Here is a 19,503-nt window from a genome sequence, read left to right as displayed (position 1 = left end):
AAACAAATGCAAACACAACCCCAGGCCCATTCAGTGAAGATAGTCTAATGATAAATAAACAGGCTTACATGTAGATGCGTGGACAAGCTGGCGGGCAGGTATACAGGCAGGTAAACATCCAGGCAGTAAAAATGAAAAATACAGCTAATAGACACAAAAGGTTAATTTGGTCTATTAGTGTTCTTAGGTAGAATCAAGAGGCACTTGTTTATTCTGTTGTGTTGATTCTTTGTTGTCGCTAGAAGTTCAGATGCACTTTTCCAATACTATTTTAACCTCAGCATCTCGGGTTCAAAATTTGTAAAATTATACATTATATATATATAGTGTTGTTATAACTTTTTAGTCAGTTGAAATAAAATGTGGTACTTGTTCTTTTACTTTTGATACTTAAGTACATTTCAACACCAGATACTTTTGATACTTAAGTACATTTAATATGAGCAACTCTAAGACTTTAACCCAAGTCATTTTCTGACGGGTGACTTTTACTTTAACCGGAGTCACTTTCAAGTAAGATATCTGTTCTTTTACTCAAGTATGGCTTTCAAGTACTTTATACACCACTGTTAGAATCCCAGTGAGAACGAGCCACTGATTAGGAACAATCCTTGAATTCACAGGATTTTACACCAGTGGAAATATAGCCACTCAGAATGCAGTCTATTGCCAACCTGTGGGCGGCAGCAACGAGCCACGGGACATCCAGTCTGCCGGAAGCCCAGAAGAAGAACTCGTAAGCGCACTGACAGTACACAGTTCACAAACGTCTCGTGATCATCAAGTGGCTGATTCTGATTGGCCACCGCCTTGAAGGTCTGATTCTCATTGGTCAGTTGTCGTGTGTGGGCTTTATGGTTGCAAAACAAGTACGTCATTGGTCGGTTTCACATGTCTGCCGATGTGCCGGGTTTAAGGCAAATATTTATTTCGCAACGCCGCAGCGTTTGATGGCTGTTTATGTCACCTCTTTACGGCAGGGTCGTTAGGGGTTTTGTAACCACGGACACGAAGCTAGCTAGCGTCGCATCCATCCGAACCTAGCCCAGCTAACAGAAGCGCCAGGTAGCTAGCAGCTGCTCCGCGATCTCAGGTTATTCGAAACCAAGTGGAGAATGGGTGAAGAAATGGACGGCAACTCCATCAACGAGACCAACGGGTCAGCGAGTAACGGCAATGCGGAAGTGAACGGCGAAACAGTGGGAAGCGATGTCAAATATTACAGGTTAGAGGAAATAAGGGAGCACAACATGAGCACCGACTCGTGGCTCATCATCCACGATAAAGTGTACGACATCACTGGTTTCCTTGAAGAGGTAAGACACTCTCCCTGCAACCCAACCAGTAGTGCTGTCAGCAGTTTACAAGATTCTACCTCATTACTGCTTCATTTGGCAAAGACTACTTCCTGGAGATGAGACGTAATCGTTAGCATCACACGTTGACGTGTAACGTTTACTAACTGACAGCCACTGTCCAGCATTCAAAGTCCGTCGGTGAAAAAGTCCTGTTCGCCTCGTATCTCGGGGGTGAATCGAGGTTACGTAAAGCGAAACACTGCTAAAACGTATAGCGACCACAGACTAGCTCTCGTTAAGTTAGCCAACGTTAGATCATAACTAGTTAGCAACGTAGTTATTCATCATATTCATCTGCAGGATTTAAGCAGAGAATAGCTTTAAACTGCAAATTAAACCAGCCGTGAACGTTGCATGTTGGTGATCCTGTTTCATGGATCAAACCCAGTTAAGCTAACCCTGCTAACACTTTGCTTTAATAAGTAAAGTGGGTTCTGTTTAACTTTTATTGAAGAAAAAGTTACTAAATCAGAGTTTAAAAATCTATACTAATAAGAAGTTTTGCATTTGAAACTTTTAAAAGTAAGGGTATAGACGTGTAATGCTCAACAATGTCCTCTCACAGTATCAGCAGCATTACATATAATCGGATTGGCACATGTTTAGTTGTGATGTTGTAATGCAGCTGCTTGTCCAGCTGATGTTTTGACCAAAGAACACGTGCTGTATTTTAGATGCTCTGCACACAGGATCACAATCTCCAAAGCATACATTAACTTTAGTTGTAAAACGCTGTTGAGATAAAACAGTGCCATACAGGACAATATTAGTAGTTGTATAAACATTATCAATAGGAAAAATATAAATGTATATCAATATTATGCATTGTGCACAGTGAGGATGTATAATACATAACTGATCTACCTCAGATTTACATTCACATTTTGCTGTATAACAAGAGTTTGACATTGTCTGTTCATAAAGAGTGAAAAACACAACCTTCAATCCGGAGCAAAAATCTGTCTTTAAACTTAAAATGAATGAGAGATGAGACATTGTGATAAGTACTGAAAACTTTAATTTTGATATAATTGTTGACCATATTGCTCAGCTGTAGTACAATATTCTATAGCTTTTTATGCTCATTGACTGTAAGATACCTAATAGTTGTACAGCAACAGTACTTGAGTAAACCGATTACAATTTGATAGTTGGTTTGGTGAGCATGTGATTTCAAGTGTGAAGCTTTCATTACTTTTAAACTTAATCAAGCATAAACATGAACTGTATGACTGAGCTTGGGACAAAAAGGAGAATAAATGAGCTCAACTTTAACCCACTCTATTTCAGCATCCAGGAGGTGAGGAGGTCTTACTGGAGCAGGCCGGTTCAGACGCCACAGAAAGCTTCGAGGATGTGGGTCATTCCACAGATGCAAGAGAGATGCTTGAGCAGTACTTGGTCGGCGAGGTTCATATGGTAAGAATAAATACCTTTGTTTCCTATCTCAAGTATCTATTAAATGAAGGCAACATAACTGTAAAACACATGATTACAAGTCCTTGTTGTTGCTAAAATCTACGCTAATCAAGAAGATGCATCCGTTTCACCTAACCTCTCAAAGAAAACCGTGACCATTCCTAACAGGGAAACGTTGCTTGGAGTCACAAGATAGTTCCTTGAAATAATTGGGATTTTAAGTGGACATAAGCAAATTGGGGGGGTTGACGTCAAACCAACAAACAGAAAACTGGTTTGTAACACCATTCAGACAAAGTTGTCATGTGGCCATTAGTTCTGAACCCACCATTTTGTTGCCTAACTGCTAAAAACTGTAGCCATTTTTAAATAACCTTTTAGTAAATACCTCTCAAAGGTCCTACTCAGTCTCTCCCTCAAGTTTTTGATACTTTTAGTTTTTTCAATGCAGACGACTCATAACCAGCATGTAAGAGAATGGGAGCCAATTCTGTTCAGTGATGAAACAAAAATTGAACTTTTGCACACTAAAGAAAAGCGTTGGGCATCATTAGCGACACGTTGCATATCACATAGACACGCCCCTAGCTAATATCTTTATGGTCAGACGAACATACATGCACTCTTGCACACCCTCACACTTACACACACATATAATACAGACAGACATCATCATAGCCTTAAATGATGATGATGTTTTATGAAGTCAGTTTTTTGTATAATACTAACTCTTTGGGTCCCTATGTCTCGACTGCAGTTAAGTAAGGACACACAAAGGAGAATTTAAGACAGACTTTAACACTGCCCACCAACACAAGTGATGTAATAACTCTGGCAGAGTGTGCAGAGCCTTTGTAAAGTCTTGAACCTGTTCTTTCGCTGCCAATTAACATAAAGGGAACCATCCGACAGAAAGACAGATAAGAAAACAGAAAATTGTCATATTCATGCAGTGTCTTCTCGTTCTTCTCATCTTACTTGGTTGTCTCTTTTTGAAACACCCTCAAAGTTTCATACTGCTCTTTTCTTTTCTGTTTATAAATGACAAAATCATTAACCAAATTTCACAAGACTGCTGAAAATGGAATCTGGGGATTGATTTAGGCATCTTTTTACTAGGTTGTCTCTTCTGCCTTTGTTAGGAATTGGCAACACATAAAACCACAAAACATTCAAATCATCATTATTCATTCATTGGATTTAACTTCCACAAAGGAATTCATGGTTTTGTTTCCTGTTGCTTTTACCTGCCACCCTTTTTCTCAAATATCAATCACTGAATGAAATTATGATTACATTATTATCAACAAGAGGTGTGGTTGTTATAGCCTTGTTCACGTAGTAATTCATACAAATTAATTTTTACTGTGGACTATCTGAGAAACGGACTTCATTTCTTTTCCTGTGTATGAGTGTTAGACATCACATGAAGAAAGTAATACTAATTTGTTAAATGTATTTGTAGGACGACAGGAAAAAGGAGGCTGCTAAGGTAAGACCATTGTCCTTTTAACTGTCTTTTTCTAAATGCAGAAAAATCCCTAGAACAGAATTCGTAACAACGATATAAAGTTCATGGTTTGTGTCTAAATGATTCAATATAATATTTTTTTCGTTGATACTTTTCTGCTTCAGGTGGAAAATTTCACAAATCCAGGAGAGTCCAGGTGAGACATCATCATGAACAACATGTTTAGAGTTTTCATATTTGTGATCATGCGCACCAAAAAACAGTGATTGCAGTGGCTTGTTGTGAACAAGGTTCTCCTGCAATTTTGACCGCTCAGAAACAGATTATATCTAGGTTAAAGTGCAAATTATTTTCTGTAAGTGTATGACACATGACAAAATCACACACACAACTGAAATAGGGTTTATACAATTTTCACAGATTTCTGTATTATTTAGCTTTTTTCCTTTCAAACTATCTAAACTTTGTATAATATAGATAGATAGATAGATAGATAGATACTTTATTAATCCCAAGGGAAATTTAGAAATTTAGATTTAGAAGTATAAGTTGATAAATACACACATTAAAAAAAGTGATGAGCTGTAAATATATGTATTGACAACAAAAAACAATAATATTTAATATCTAATTCTTTGCTCAGCAGCTCCTGGACCACGTGGTTGATACCTGCCATTGCTGCAACTGTTGTTGGTGTTGTGTATCGCTTCTACATGGTTGAACACAAGTCGTCTTAAGTGCTGGCATTCTTCTTTTCATCTGGAGGCCTTGAAATGTTTGACCAAATCCTCCTCACACTAAAAGCAAACAATTAGGACTGTCTGCATCCTCTGCAACAAGAAAAAGAGGTGGGGGTGGGGGCAGTTTGATAAAGTTCCTTTGTCCTTGTCCGTCGACATGGAGTGCACGAAATAGACAGTTGGGCAGAGGCTTTATTGAATTGTCTGCCTTCAGTCTCTCTCTTTGTATTTCATTGTCACTATGCCTGTTATCATTCATGTTAAATGTTGTCTTTGAGTTTAACTTTCATATGCATCCCACTCAGTTTGGTTAGTGTACAGTCACCAGCCGTTTGTCTCCTCAGAGAAAGGTTTCCCTCAACGTGCTCCATCACTACAGAGGCACGACCTGGAATAGCGTTCAGGAAATGTTAAGTATGCAAAATGATTATGAAGAAGTCAGGATAAAAGCTCACAGTGACCTTTATACTTTTTTTGTTTTTTACACTGAATTGTAACTTCACATGCATTTTCTAAGTTTTAATAAAGTGAGAAATATGACAGCTACCTGACGCTCAAGAAGATTAGTGAATTTATTCCATTGACTTCTACATTCATTCACAGCTCTGCTCGATTGCATTTGTCATCTGGTTGTAAATGCATCATCTTTCCAACTATGTAAAGGCAATGTCAACTCTTTGTGTTTGTTTCTTTTGGAAAATAGCTATGAATTATAATGTATCAGTGATAATTTATGGTAAAATCTGTTCCTTTCTTTTCTACAGCTTTTACAAGGAATTTGTTTTAATGTTGAAAATACCTGATCTATACATTTCTGTAGTATGTACTAATACTAATAATATTTTTACTATACAGATATAATAGCTGGCAGTGACTGACTTGAGTAAATAATGACAAAAGAAATATATGTTTGATAATCCTGTTTTTAAATAAGATTTTTTTTTCTCACACTATGCTATTTGTTATTTAAATCCTTTTTTTCCCCTCCAGAACTTTGTTTCATTTTAATGCATCACAATTTACTGTCTTGATGGAATGGAATTTACTCCTTGTCACTGGGGGGGTTGAATTATATTGAACGAGGTCCCAGTGTGTTACTTGTTAGACTGCCTGTTGGTTCAGTGGGGACTTGCTAGTTGTCATTAAAGCCATATAAGTGTCTTTCAGGCCACAGTTGCAACACATGTTCAACTATTTTAGTTACTCTGCCTTTCTCCATTTTCCAGGTTGCTGCTCAGATTGTGGCATTTTTATATGTTTTGGTTTGGGTAACCTTTGCATAACATCTCAGTTTGTTGACATCATTTTTTCAGCCACATAAAAAATAACAATGACATCCATTCAGCTTACAATTTCTGAATATAACTTGCTGCTATTTCTACATGTGATTTCATTAATTGCAGATGTCTACGTGTTTTTGGTTGGTTTATAAATATTTGGCTTCTCTTTGTATTTCAACTTTCATTTCATGTCATTAAAAGTCTCCTTTGAAGAAAACCAATAGTTCAGTAAGCACAAGTGACTAATATACTGAGAAAATATATTTGTATATATAGTGTTTGCTTAGTTCACTGTCCTTATCCGTGTGTACGTTTGCCAAATACAAATCAAAAGTAGGGTTTCAAATTATTTGTTTGTTCATAAATAAAATTATTTGAATATGAGAGACGGTGGTAGAACAAGGTTAGTAGCCAATGTCTGAAGGGATGGACAGAATATTGACAACCTAATCTAGAAAACAAAGACTAGTCTTTGCATTTCATACAACTGTATCTTCTGAACAGAGCAGCAGGTTCTGTCAAACATGAAATTCAATCATTTACATCTTTAAAGTAACTTAACATAAGTGCATGCAGGAAGTTAGGTCAACAGCTCCAGGAGTCGAGTACTGACGCCTCAGATGTCAACAGCCCGAAGACTATAGCGCTCACATCGTTACTAGTGAACGGAGCTGTTTCACCAGTTAGAGACTTGTATCCAGTGTGGTCACCACTGTTGATCTGGTTGCATCTATCTCAGATAATTACGACAAAAATGACGAGGCATTTGTGCTTGGAATATTCACCACTATGTACAGTAGTCCTCCGTTTCTTTTAAAAATTCATGTACTCAATAAGGGATAGTAGGCTGGTGTGGTGCTAATTTGAAAGGAATCGGATATGAACAATTTTACAGCTGGGTTCACCTTCCCTCTGCAGCCCTGCTCTCAGTCACAGCAGCTGAGGTGAGGTGTTTATTCACATGTTAAGGACCTAACAACATGAGCTCATTTGAAATTACACTAAAACTCTAACTATCTAACACTGCAACGCACTGTAGTGGTAGGCAACTAATAAAGTGAGTCATCCACTTTTCATGCTTTACAGGGAGATGAGTGGCACAGGGCAACATGTTGGAATAATCCCAATACTCTGGTATCCTTTTGTCGTAAATGTAATCATTGTGCTATTGTGATCCGATGGAAAAAATTGCATTGGAGTAGCCGATAATGCATTTATGTACTTGTACTGTGATTTGTTTTTCTTAGGTAACCGTAGCATAGTGCAATACTGGCACAAACTGAATAATACTTGAGTCCTGCGTACGCCTGCTCTACTCAGCTATTTTTCCTGTGGAGAGGAGCAGGAAGCAGTGATTGAAATTAAAGCCTTTCCATCTGCAACCTCCACAAGAGCCCTCACACTGCAAAGTGCCCGTGACAAGAGAACAGCAGAAAGCTCAAATCAACACCCATTGATTCATCTTTTTTGATCAGGTGGGACATTTCAAGAACCAGATGCACTCTTGTTACATAAATTGATGAATTGTTGAAAAGGAATAAAGACTCCCATGCTACTTGAATTGGTTTGGTAAATGTTCCACAACCACAGTTTTAGCAACCGATAAACAACATGGAGCAGCCCTGACCAGGAAAACTGAAGCAATGAGAAAAGCAGTAAATAAAAATGACTGCTCAATCAGATAGAAATGATTATAAATGTATTGCTGTTTACAAGGTCTGGTCCTTCTGTGCTATGTTAAGTTTTAACACAAGGTGGCACTACAACCTCAACAAGTTACCATGGCAGTTGTTGGCCAGAGAGAAGGGAGAATATAGGCTATATTTAAATGGCTAATCTGACTGCTGCACCCACTCTAATATAATCATCACAGCATTCAGTAGAGTTTATCTCCTGGTTTTCATGGGCTCAGAACCGCAGTAAACACAATAAACACAATGCTGCCACACATGCTGTGGAAAGACATTATGCAACCATGAAAAAAACAAAAACCTGCAACATTGTTATTGGGATGCTGATGAAGACAGTGTGCAATGAGATTGTCTAAAATAATATAAAGACAATTTACTGAACAAACTTTACATCAGCAAACATTGTTTTCTTCTGCCACTCCCACTAGTTTCGGGAGTATTGTACAAAAGTCAGGAATATTTTCTTTTCTGAGTTTTTTAACTAAGGAGCATTGTATTGCCACTGGCCATTTAACATCAATGTCAGCCTGTTGTGGCAGCAATTATGACCAGACAGAGTAATAAGCTCTTGTGAGACAGCATATTGTATCTGTGGGAGTATATGAAGCCATCAGATAGACATCGTTCACCATGACTGATTCATTTATTTCTAGCAGCGGTCATCCTTAAGGAGAGCTGGGACTGCTAGTGCACAACACTCTTGTGTCCTGCGAGACCTGCTCGGCAAAAATCGCAAACATCTGGGGGGAAAAAACGTTTGCGGATGCAACAGGAATAAACATGATCTATGAGTAGTGGTTGGCAATATCGTCCACAGAAACACCTGCAGAGGGAATCCTAAGTGTTTTTTTTCAGGTTTGACAACAGCCTATAGGTTCACTTTAGACCCCCCCCCCAAAACTGTCACAACAAAACCTTCCCCAGCTTTACTTTATTCTGACAGAGTTAGACCCATGAACAATTTAAATCCACCTAAGGAATGTTGTAACAATTTATTTTCTGTCAAGTCTTTTACACTATTATATGTCTTTGCATCATACTACATCAATATGAATGAATACAATATCCTTAAAAAAGCCTGTTCGGTTGCAATTAATGAATCGTCAAGCACAGACCGCATACGAATATGGGCCACTTCAGGCAATGATGAGTCACCTCTGGCCTCCTTGTGGCCTGGAGAAAATGGATTTGAGCCAAAAGTGGCACACTAGCAAAAGAAGCCTTATTTAAAGTGTAAATGGTTCAGGCAATCTTTGGCACCTTTGAGAGGGCCAGCATTCGATTTTTGGGCCAAATCAGGGCCAAAACGATTCTCAATGTGGGATGCGTTTAAATGCGCTTGTTATCAATCTATTTAAGGTTGCAAACCATGTCGGCATCACCTCACATGTATGAAGAAAGTGTGTCTGTTTTTGTCGGACCTCATTGTTCGCTAAACACAACACAAACCTAACCTGTGCAATAGGCTCCATATAGACCCTGATGTCCTGCTGTTGTGAATCCCTCGGCAGCAACAATACTAGGCACACAATCAATCAAATTTATACACATCCATTATTCAAAAGCTCTGATTATTTTCATCTATGTTTTTTTGACTCCATATATGTTGTCCAACATGGCACTTGTAGGTGGTGATTAGCATAATCTGATTCAAATTATTCATGATGAGATGTTTCATGAGATTTAAGATTCAAGAAACTGAACAGTGAGTGAAAACATGACCAATATCCGGTCAGACTGTTGTGCAATGACTAACACATTATCTTCTTTTACTTGGTTACACTTCATATAAGACACAAGAAAACATTTCTCCTGCAGATATAACTGTGAACATACATACAATTTTTTAGAGTTTTTCAACTTATAAACTGCACCAAGAAACTTCTGGCTAAGTTTGTTGGTCATATAATCTCTGACCCATTTGCATAATACATCAGCAATAAATTCACTTTAAATTCTTCTCTATACCCCACACAGACACATCGTCTACTATTAATCATCATATGAAACAAACTGAACTGCTATTTCTTCATTAGGCAATCATAAAACCTACAATCCCATTGTGTGTGCTTTCCACTTCCATTTCCAGCAATGGAAAGAAAATCATTTATTAATAAGTGGGAAAGAAAATCAGCACAAGCATCTACTGGTGCCAGAGGAAGGATCTGTGGTTCTACTTTACATCAAGTCCCAGGTTTTGGTGATAAATATGCAGCATGCAGAGACAGGCATGTTCATCAGAAGCAAACCATATGATTTCTCTCAGAAAGTCAGTGAGCATCTCGATGAGACTCGGGAAAGATTGGTCTGTTTTATTCTAGATGAGGTTCGCAGCAGAGCATTGAAGACCGGCAGAAAATAATGATTCTTTAATTGCTGTGCAATCACTAATGATACAAACTACACTAGAATAGCCCTCTGTAGAATCCACACAGCCCACTTATGAAACCACATTTTAATTCACCAGATCAAGTTTCATCTGGATCTGTATCAAATTGCATACTCATAAAAGCAGTCCACTAAACATGGCTGATTTTCCATCAAGATCCACAAATGATTCTGAGAAATCAACAAAAACGTTGAAAAACACCATATGGCGTAAAGTTAAAGTTGAAAAAAATATAAATTCCTGTACTCGCCCACTGAATTTTTTTTTAATTCTTCCCTAAGCTGTACCACATCCTTCTTCCAAGTTTGGTGGCAATCCATCCAGTAATTTAAACATTACTTTCACTTCTTTAACTAACAAACATGACGACTTAGTTCAAAGGCACAATGCTTTATTTTATAAATCTGTAAACTGATACATTATACATTATTTTTTTTTATTCGTTATATTAGGAATTTCGAAAATTAACAAAATATATACATACAAAGATCATTTTCCTCTTGTAATTCAGTAACAGATATTATCTGGTGCTCAACACATTTTCAGAACTCATACAGAAGGCATACTTTTCATGATCAGGACACTGAGCTGCAACCTAAAGGCTAAAATAACTTCTATAAAATGTTTTAGAATTTCTGTTCCTTGTGAAAATTCCTAGAAAATTATCAACTTCACATCCATATCAACCTGCACCACTTCAGTAAACTCAGTCCAGACAAGAACGACATGGGGACTGCCAAGCTGAAAAATATTGTGGTAGACAATGCCAAGAGGATATTATCTCTAAATAAACAACCACAACCTCAGAACTTATCCAAGTCGTCTCTTGTCAGCACAAATATGGTGACCTTTCTACAGTGTGGCTGCTTAATTACTTTTCTCCTTGCATACACTGAAAGGACATGACTTAAAGGTTAACTTCTCCCGGCTGTAATATGCCAAGGTCTTCAGCACAGTTTGTATTAAAGGGGAGGTAGAAGGCCTCAATCCTTCAAAGTGCTGTAATCAGACGCTGATGTTAGTTCACAAATGTCTCGTATGAATTGAAGTCGAAATATCAGTTTATGGTAATGAGCTAATAGACCAACCTCAAATGTTTGAAGTGAAATATGTTGATCTCAGCAACAAGTGAAACTACGCGGACAACTTTAAAAATAATTATTATTTATCTGTGCACAGAATATGGGGAGGTATTTCTGGGGCAAAGACAAGGTTTGTGGCTAAAACAAGTAAAAGGTGGTTTAAGAGGCCATCTCTGATAGTAAATCAAATATTGGCAACACTGGGCATGAGTAAAAGAAAAAAATATCCAAATAAGTTATAAACTTAGTAGTTTTTAAATTAAATGTTTCCGCCAACTAAACACCTACTTAGACTGAAAACTCATAAAAAATAAAAAGAACAGTTATAACAGTTAACATAAATCTATATTTATCAAATGAGACTGTGCAGTGATTATTACAAGTTCTTCCAATCATAGCCATTGTATCAATCCATTGACATTGCAATTACCCATGATACCTTGTGTAAGAATAAATCGATAACTTGGTGTACGTTGACCAGCCAGACACGATAAGACGAGCATCGGCATCATTAACCAAACCAGTGGTGATGCCATCCTAGGCTAATGATAAGAGGGTGCAGGTGGAGGACACACTGGCAGAGCGTTCATGGAGAGAGTTGTTATTATCCATAATCCCTGACACAAACTGGGTCTCAGCGGCGCTGCAGCATCCCAGAGCGTCAGCCAGTTTGGGGCATAGGGCCAGAGTCAGCCTCTGGAGGACGAGGTGGAATTTCCTGCGGAAGCTTCGGTTTATCCAGAAGTAGAAGATGCAGTTGAGGAAGCCGTTGGAGGTTGGCAGCCAGACAACCACAAACTCGACCCACTCCGGTACAGTGCTCCCTGTGACTGCTGCGGGGTTAGAAAACATGAGGGGTGAAGTCAGGCGAGTGTCCACATCACGGCAACACAACACAAAACAGCAGAACAATGATGTGGTTCACCTTTTGTTGACCTATTTATTTAACAAGTATTAACTAAAACTAGGACGGCACTCAGAAGAACGCCAATCACCGCACAGTGTCCTTAAATCCAATCAAGCTGCAGCAAATTACACACACTCAGATATCAGTTCACTAAATGTGCCTGATTTTTTTCCATCAAGTACCCTTCATTATTGTCTGAGAAGTCAACAGAGATGTTGCAATGTTCAAGAACATTACACAAAGAAAATCCTGGATCCACACCAATTTCTCAGCAGATTTTTTGGTAATCCGTCCAGCGGTTGTTGCGTAATCAACCAACCAACCGAAATACAGACAGACATGTAAACACAACCTCCCTGCCAGGTCAACACAGAACAACCATGGCTGCAGTATATGATCATACATATAGTTTAATATATCTACAGTATAAAACCAAAGATGAAAATGTCGTCAGCACTCACGCAAACACAGAAAAAAAAAAAAAAACTCACCCGGAGATGTGAATCTTTCCCATGAGGGCAATGACATGAAGAAGCCATCAATTTAAAATTTATAGTCTCAATCTAAAAGGAGAAAATTAACTGGAGGATTTTGTGGATTGGAAGCAGCCACTTCATCCTGTCGTTTGGATGGCAGCACACTGTGACATTATAATTAAGAATATCAGCTTCATTCAGGGATTTTCATCCATATCAGATGAATTACAGGAATTACTCTTCTCGGAAAAAAAGGTCTCAACTCCTAAAAATATTCGGCTGTGACTCTGCTCTCGGTCTCGATTACTGCAGGACAGCTCATGGCCGGTGTAAATGAGAAAAAGTCAAAGGTCTGAGTCATAAACACGATCGTGAATCAGGATGTTAATGGCTGACAGTGCATAAATAACTTTTAACAGCATTTCCTCTCTGTAACGGCCAAGCTGAAATCCATAGACAGTTTGTAAATGGAGTTATATATTAAATGTAAATGAAATACCCATTATTTTAAGTTCTCTACCAACCCTTAAAACCACTAAAGCAAATATTTTTAAAACATGTCTCAAAACAGATTAAAGCTAAATTGTGATGACATGTAATTCCCTATATGCACCCAAGTAGCCATTGCATTGTTTTGTATTCAATTCATTCAGCGGGTCCGGATCAGGAGCTTTGATGCTAAAACCTTCAACTACCCTGTATAATTAAAAAGCCTGGCCACATAAAAAGTATTTTGCATGAGCAGTTTTTATATATTTTACAGCCGTCAGTGCCATCTAGTCTAAAAATACATAAACAGGATGAATTAGCAACCATTTTATCTTCTGAATATACGACTTTGTCCAGATGAGTCTGAGCTTGTTGATGTAGGAGATGCAACATACATACATTACATCCACTTCCATCTTTTTGAATTAAAATACTATTACATTTTTAGGTTCAAAGTCTGGGTCATAATATGCACTTAATGAAAGTTGAACTAGATCTGGGCAATATGGCCAAAAATAACATCAAGATAAATGTCACACTATTATTTCAGCTTAGTTGACTTATTGCTCCCGAGTGATGATCGTGGTTTTAAAACTCTTCTTAATGAGCGGAGATTGTCAATAGCTTGATTAACAGCTAATATGATGTATAAAGATTATGTATTATACCTCCTGGATGTCCTGGTACACTATGCATAAACACTATATCACTATATACTGGACTTTTGTTGTATTACTATTGATGACAATTATATGGTGTAATTATTACCTCTGCCATGAGGGTTGGCCACTGTTTGTTCGTTTGTTGGTTGGTTGGTTTGTCAGCTACTGCAAAGCAAACGCTACTTGATCACCACAAAACATGGAGGGAACTTTCAGTGGAAATCGGAAAGGAATTTGTTTATTATTTTCTTTAACATTTTCAACATATTCACTGATTTCCCAATAAATAATTAATGTCAGTTATGTTTAGGGAACTGACATCTATAAATGTGTGCAATTTGGCGTAGATAGATTGATGTTAAGGGGGCTGTGTTGGGCCTTGGCGGGGGTATGTGCTCTTTTGAGTACCATTTACAGTTGATATTGTTTTACTGCCCAGTCCTAAGTTGAACCTTTGTCTTCTCAGTGAAGTTCTGCCATTTGGGTAAATATATACAGATGAGCCAAATGTGATATAGTGCAAACCACAGATAGACAAAAAGGATCTAACTGAACTAAACAGGTTAATTAAAAACCTTTAACAAAATTCTAGGAAGCCATCTTTAAGAATTAAACCTCAATGCACGCATCATCTATGTTTTCCAAGCAACAGTGTCATCATGTTTAACACTTAAGTGTTCCGTCAGTGCAGCACAATGACTTATGAGTCATCCGTTTTCAATCTATATATGCTCACATTATATATATTCGGTTTACACTGTATATATTATTTCTATCCACTTCTATGTATCCATTTCCTTACGTTCATAACGCACGTTTACTTTTGCTGACGTCAATTTTGACTGCCCTCTCTGCTGCAGATTTCCTCAGTATGGGACTAATTAAGGATGGTCTTATCTTATTCCATATCGTCTTATCATATCTCATCTTATATTGTCTTATTGACCATATTTTCTTATCTTGACTTGACTTATCTTGACTGAACCTGTCTTGACTCATCTTATGTCTCGTCTTATCTTGTGTAAACTTGACTCGTCTTCTCTCGATCAGCTTTACTTACACTGACTTGTTGTATCTTGACAAGAATATAGTGTTTTATCTTAGCTTGTCTTATCTAGTCCTATCTTGACGTGTCTTATCTTGACATATCTTGATCAGCTTGACTAGAATCTCTTGTCTTACATTGACCTGTTATATCTTGACTCCTCTTGACTAGAATATATTGTTTTATCTTGTCTTATCTGGTCTCATCTTTGCCCTCTTGTCTTATCTAGTCCTATCTTGACATGTCTTATCTTGACACATCTTGATCAGCTTGAATAGAATATCTGGTCTTATCTTGACTTGTCTTACATTGTCTTATCTCATCTCATCAACAGAAAAAGTGATCTATCCACGTGTTTCCAGCTGTCACTCCCAGCACTGTGATCACAGGTGTAGTCTCATTGCTGGTGCTCACCATTGTAGATCATCACCGCCATGCACGGTGTCCAGCAGGTGTAGTAAGCTGCCATCACGGGCACGAGCACCCTGGAGGCCACGTTGTGTCTGCCGCGACGCGCACACTCGTACTGTCGCAGCCTGAGTCGCTGCATCTTTGCGGCGCACCACACTCTCAGATTGGCGTAGGTCATCACGACGGAGCAGGGGAAGAAGATGAAGCAGGTCAAGCCGAGGGAGTAGCCCATGTTGGTGGAGTAGGACGGGTTGCAGACGAGCGAGGCGGCGGAGAAGTGCACCTCGATGATGCTGTCCGGGAAGGTGATGGGGCACAGCAGGCAGGGAGGGAAGCCCCAGGCGAAGGCCACCAGCAGCAGCGTCCTCCTGCGGGTCAGCAGGGTGGAGTACTGCAGCGGGTACAGCACCGCCACGTAGCGCTCCAGGCTGATGGTGGCCAGCGTGTACATGCAGGTGGCGTACACGGTGGCGTTGCAGAAGGCCACGACGTGACACAGCACGTCGGGCCCCTGGGTGTAGTCCTTCAGCAGACTCACCCACAGGTTCAGGGGCATCACCAGCAGGGCGAAGGCGGAGTCGGCCGCGGTGAGGGAGAGCAGCAGGTACCGGGAGTTCCTCGACCAGCCGGCCACCGAGGAGGTGATGACCAGGAGGACCGCCACGTTCCCCAGCGTGATCATCACGCCCAGCGCCACGATGATGCTCACCTTGAGGGAGCGGTGGTCCAGCTCCGGCGGCCTCCGGGGGTCCAAGCCGGTCAGGTTGGAGTCATCGGAGGCGGAGAGGTTCAGCGCCGGCCACATGTTTCATGGGTGCGACCCGGATCAGAGGTCACACCAGGAGGACATGGCGGAGGGACAGCACATGAGCAAGAGGTTTTACTGGAGAGAAGAGCTGAGGATACTTGTAACCTCTGAACGCACCACCTCACCTGCAGCACACACCTGCTGCAATCAATCACTGCGCGTTCACGTGTCCTCCCAACAATCGGAAACATGAGTTGCCATGGAGCTGGACTCTTGAAAAAAAGTCAACAAACTATGGTGGCCGAGAGAGAAACTCCAACTCAAGAAAACATGCAAATAGAAAAAACACACGTGCAAATTAATCAATCAATCACATTTTATTTGTATAGCCCATATTCACAAATCACAATTTGTGTCATAGGGCTTTAACATTGTGAGACATCCACTTACCTTAACCCTCAGCAAGAATAAGGAAAAACTACTAAAAAAAAAAACTTTAAACAGGGTAAAAATATGTAGAAACCTCAGAGAGAGCCACATGTGAGGGATCCCTCTCCCAGGATGGACAGAAGTGCAATAGATGTCAAGTGTAGGAAAACATCATCAAGATAAAGGTTTTAGCAGCAATGATGAGGGTACACATTTTGAAGGATAACTTCAATACTATATGTCAAGCAGTCCTGCTTCAATCATAGTCTATGGTCAGCAGCCAGCAAGATCATGATCCACCATCAAGATCGGATTAAGAAAAAAACAAGATACCAACTTCTTGACTTTGACGACACATGCAGTGCAAAAAGACACAACACATTACATTGTTTAGGCACATATTACATCTATAAAAGTCCCTCTAATCGTTTTAATTTGATCTTAATATCGATGATACTGGTCTTACAGGTAGGTGCAGAAAGGATCAGTGTGAAGTTTGGTTGGCTAAAAAAGGGACGTGTTCCGTTCTCATGAAGTTAATCCAAAGTATATATGAGATTTCATCAGTTTGAATTTACCCAATAAATCAACCAATTTCTCCTTCAATGCTCTGGTAGCTTTTGAGAATTGTATTTAAAAGACAAAACACACAGAAGAATATGAACCTGAGCTTTAGGTTTGTATCGAGCCACTTGGATTGTGTTTCTGTGTCATTATATCACATTGTGAGTGTCAGGATTTTATGATGTGTTTTCACCAAATCTTTATAGTGACCTTTAAACACACAGTAAGTAGGTGTTGGGTAATCAACACCTCAGTTACATTATGTGGAAGCTGGCCTGTATGCTTCCTCTGTGGCTTTCTCTTTATTAATTGTAATTACCGAGATAGTTTCAGTCTTCCAGGGCTGTCATGGAATGCAGAACTGTTATCTGACTAATTGATATTAATAAAGGTGCCACGTGAATGTTACTTGTGGCCTCTACAGTGCAATATCCCCCATGAATATAATTGACCTGACTGGAACATTGTAGGACAGAATATCATGTGTAGCCTGTTTACATTTTTTTTAAATTGCTACTTTAAAATGTTTCCAATTCAAAAGAAGGTCGAAAGCCAATGAAAACACCACTTGCGACTGTATTCTATTCACAACCTCCCACTCCATTGAACAAGTTTACAGGCTGTACCCCACCTTGGCAGGTTTCACCGCTAGCAATAACAATGAGTCAGTCAACAATTCATCAGTACCCAGAGGGTCCCACCGAAGATCTACGCCCTGTCAGTCACACACTGCAGCCAAACACGCTCCAATTTCCACAAACTCACACCATCAGTGTCAGGCTTTTCCTGCGCCTCCTGTTTCGGTGACAAGCTTAAGTGTTTCTGTCTGCACGACTGAGTGATAGCTGCCAAGCCCCCCACTCCCATTCTGAGAAAACTACATGGCACAAGTTGAAAGAAAATGGCAGGGAAGATTGTCACTGACCTTTTTCTTGTCAGGCAAGCATCTGTTTCAGAGGTATTCTTCTGTGTGACAGTCAGCCCATTAAAGAGGACAAACAAACACACTCCTCCCGGGGGACAGTCACCCACCTCCTGCATCCACTAATACCACCTATGATTTATTGTATTCCGAGCAGAAAACCAAAGTGTCCTACACATTGCATTCATTACATGAGAAGGAACATTTTACCCCTTGATGTTACAGTAAAGTCAACCTACGACCTTGAAAAAAATATTTTTTGTTTAAGATCAAGAGTTTATTGTAAATTGCACATGAGCATATGTTGTGGAGATGAATCAGACATATTTACTTATGTAAATCACCAGAATGAAAACACATGGATTTAAATTGTGCAGAAATGGAACATTGAATTTTAAGAACAAAAAATGTGGGTAATGCAAGACATCTTTAACTCAATTATTACCTTTCCCATCACTTTAGCCTGAGAGTTAGCAATCTTCTTTCTATCTTAGGAATCCACTGTTTATAATATTAACGTTTTAATAGCAGTTTAGCAGCTGTTACGATGTTTAATCGGAGAAACTTTTCCTATAGAAAGGTGAGCAGAATGAGGATAGGAGAAACTGTAAATATACACGTATATACAGTATGACCCGAAGACACGCAGGTTGTCTGTTCTGCTACCACAGCCGGATCCCCCAGAGGAGAACTGACAGCTATCTATGTTTGATATATGTGTTTCTCGCTGTCCTAATGAGCAGATTTCTCTCGGTGATGCTCAACACGAGGCCTGGAGGAAGGGATGGACTCAGACTCTTGGGTTCATATCCTCAGTCCCCCTCCCCCAGTTGCACTCCTTCATGTTCATTGCACAGTCAATTGCATGCTCCTTATCCGATTCTGTTTCATATTGAAAAGATCCGTAGGCACCAGACAGTCATGAACAAATTGTATATGGTAGCTTACTTCTTCTCCTAACAAGAGGCAAATACCCAGTGGCGGTACACGTCCTTGGTCTCATATCGTACACCCTTCCTGTGTTTTATTTGAAGTTTTGATATCCATAAGAAGATAGATTTGGGGATTTAAGTATCAAAAACCAGCTCAGTCCAGTTTTACATCTGCTTTCTTACACTTCTCTCTGAGGGTCGAACAAGAATAGCTCTATAAGCCAATCAGAAGAGACGCCGACTGTTTTCTGAGTGATGCATGGCCAACCACAGGTAAAGAATTGTAGCCTCTAGCTTGATAAAACTCACCAGTACATGCGAATGGTGATTATCTGTCAGTGATAAAACGAGTCAACAAGACTTCAGCTGTATCCGGTGTGGAACCAGGGTTTAGGTTTTTTCCAAATCAGGGGCCATAAAGGGGCCAAAATTTACACAGACAATTACATGTCCAACATCTATGCACAATTCCTGATTCAGAAAGATGC

At 39.4% G+C, this 19,503-nt stretch overlaps 2 protein-coding genes across 3 annotated transcripts; one reads left to right on the top strand and one right to left on the bottom strand.

Moving 5' to 3' along the window:
- The first annotated feature begins 856 nt into the window (after positions 1-856).
- On the top strand, positions 857-6,324 carry LOC132998254 (cytochrome b5). Of its 2 annotated transcripts, none has more exons than XM_061067794.1 (5): positions 857-1,316; positions 2,649-2,777; positions 4,243-4,269; positions 4,413-4,444; positions 4,892-6,324. In XM_061067794.1, the coding sequence occupies exons 1-5, from the start codon at positions 1,116-1,118 to the stop codon at positions 4,983-4,985; spliced, it is 483 nt and encodes a 160-aa protein (XP_060923777.1). In that variant the 5' UTR covers positions 857-1,115; the 3' UTR covers positions 4,986-6,324. The 2 variants fall into 2 exon arrangements, with proteins under 2 accessions (XP_060923777.1, XP_060923778.1); XM_061067795.1 differs by having other exon boundaries at positions 858-1,316; positions 4,895-6,324.
- A 5,643-nt stretch (positions 6,325-11,967) lies between these two features.
- zgc:162592 (uncharacterized protein LOC561993 homolog) lies at positions 11,968-16,225 on the bottom strand. The gene is made up of 2 exons (XM_061067554.1): positions 15,424-16,225; positions 11,968-12,263 (listed from the first exon to the last, which is right to left on the bottom strand). The coding sequence occupies exons 1-2, from the start codon at positions 16,223-16,225 to the stop codon at positions 11,968-11,970; spliced, it is 1,098 nt and encodes a 365-aa protein (XP_060923537.1).
- Between the last annotated feature and the right edge of the window lie 3,278 nt (positions 16,226-19,503).

This window comes from Limanda limanda, chromosome 3 (assembly GCF_963576545.1).
Source record: "Limanda limanda chromosome 3, fLimLim1.1, whole genome shotgun sequence".
NCBI lineage: Eukaryota > Metazoa > Chordata > Actinopteri > Pleuronectiformes > Pleuronectidae > Limanda > Limanda limanda.
The sequence above is the reverse complement of the archived record's forward strand: the minus strand, read 5'-3'. Positions and strand labels throughout refer to the sequence as shown.

Coding starts and splice junctions, on each gene's coding strand:
- LOC132998254 (XM_061067794.1), top strand. CDS start 1,116: ATGGGTGAAGAAATGGACGGCAACTCCATCAACGAGACCAACGGGTCA. Junction 1,317..2,648: donor TCACTGGTTTCCTTGAAGAG/GTAAGACACTCT, acceptor ACTCTATTTCAG/CATCCAGGAGGTGAGGAGGT. Junction 4,445..4,891: donor ACAAATCCAGGAGAGTCCAG/GTGAGACATCAT, acceptor TTCTTTGCTCAG/CAGCTCCTGGACCACGTGGT.
- zgc:162592 (XM_061067554.1), bottom strand. CDS start 16,225: ATGTGGCCGGCGCTGAACCTCTCCGCCTCCGATGACTCCAACCTGACC. Junction 12,264..15,423: donor GGCGGTGATGATCTACAATG/GTGAGCACCAGC, acceptor CTAACCCCGCAG/CAGTCACAGGGAGCACTGTA.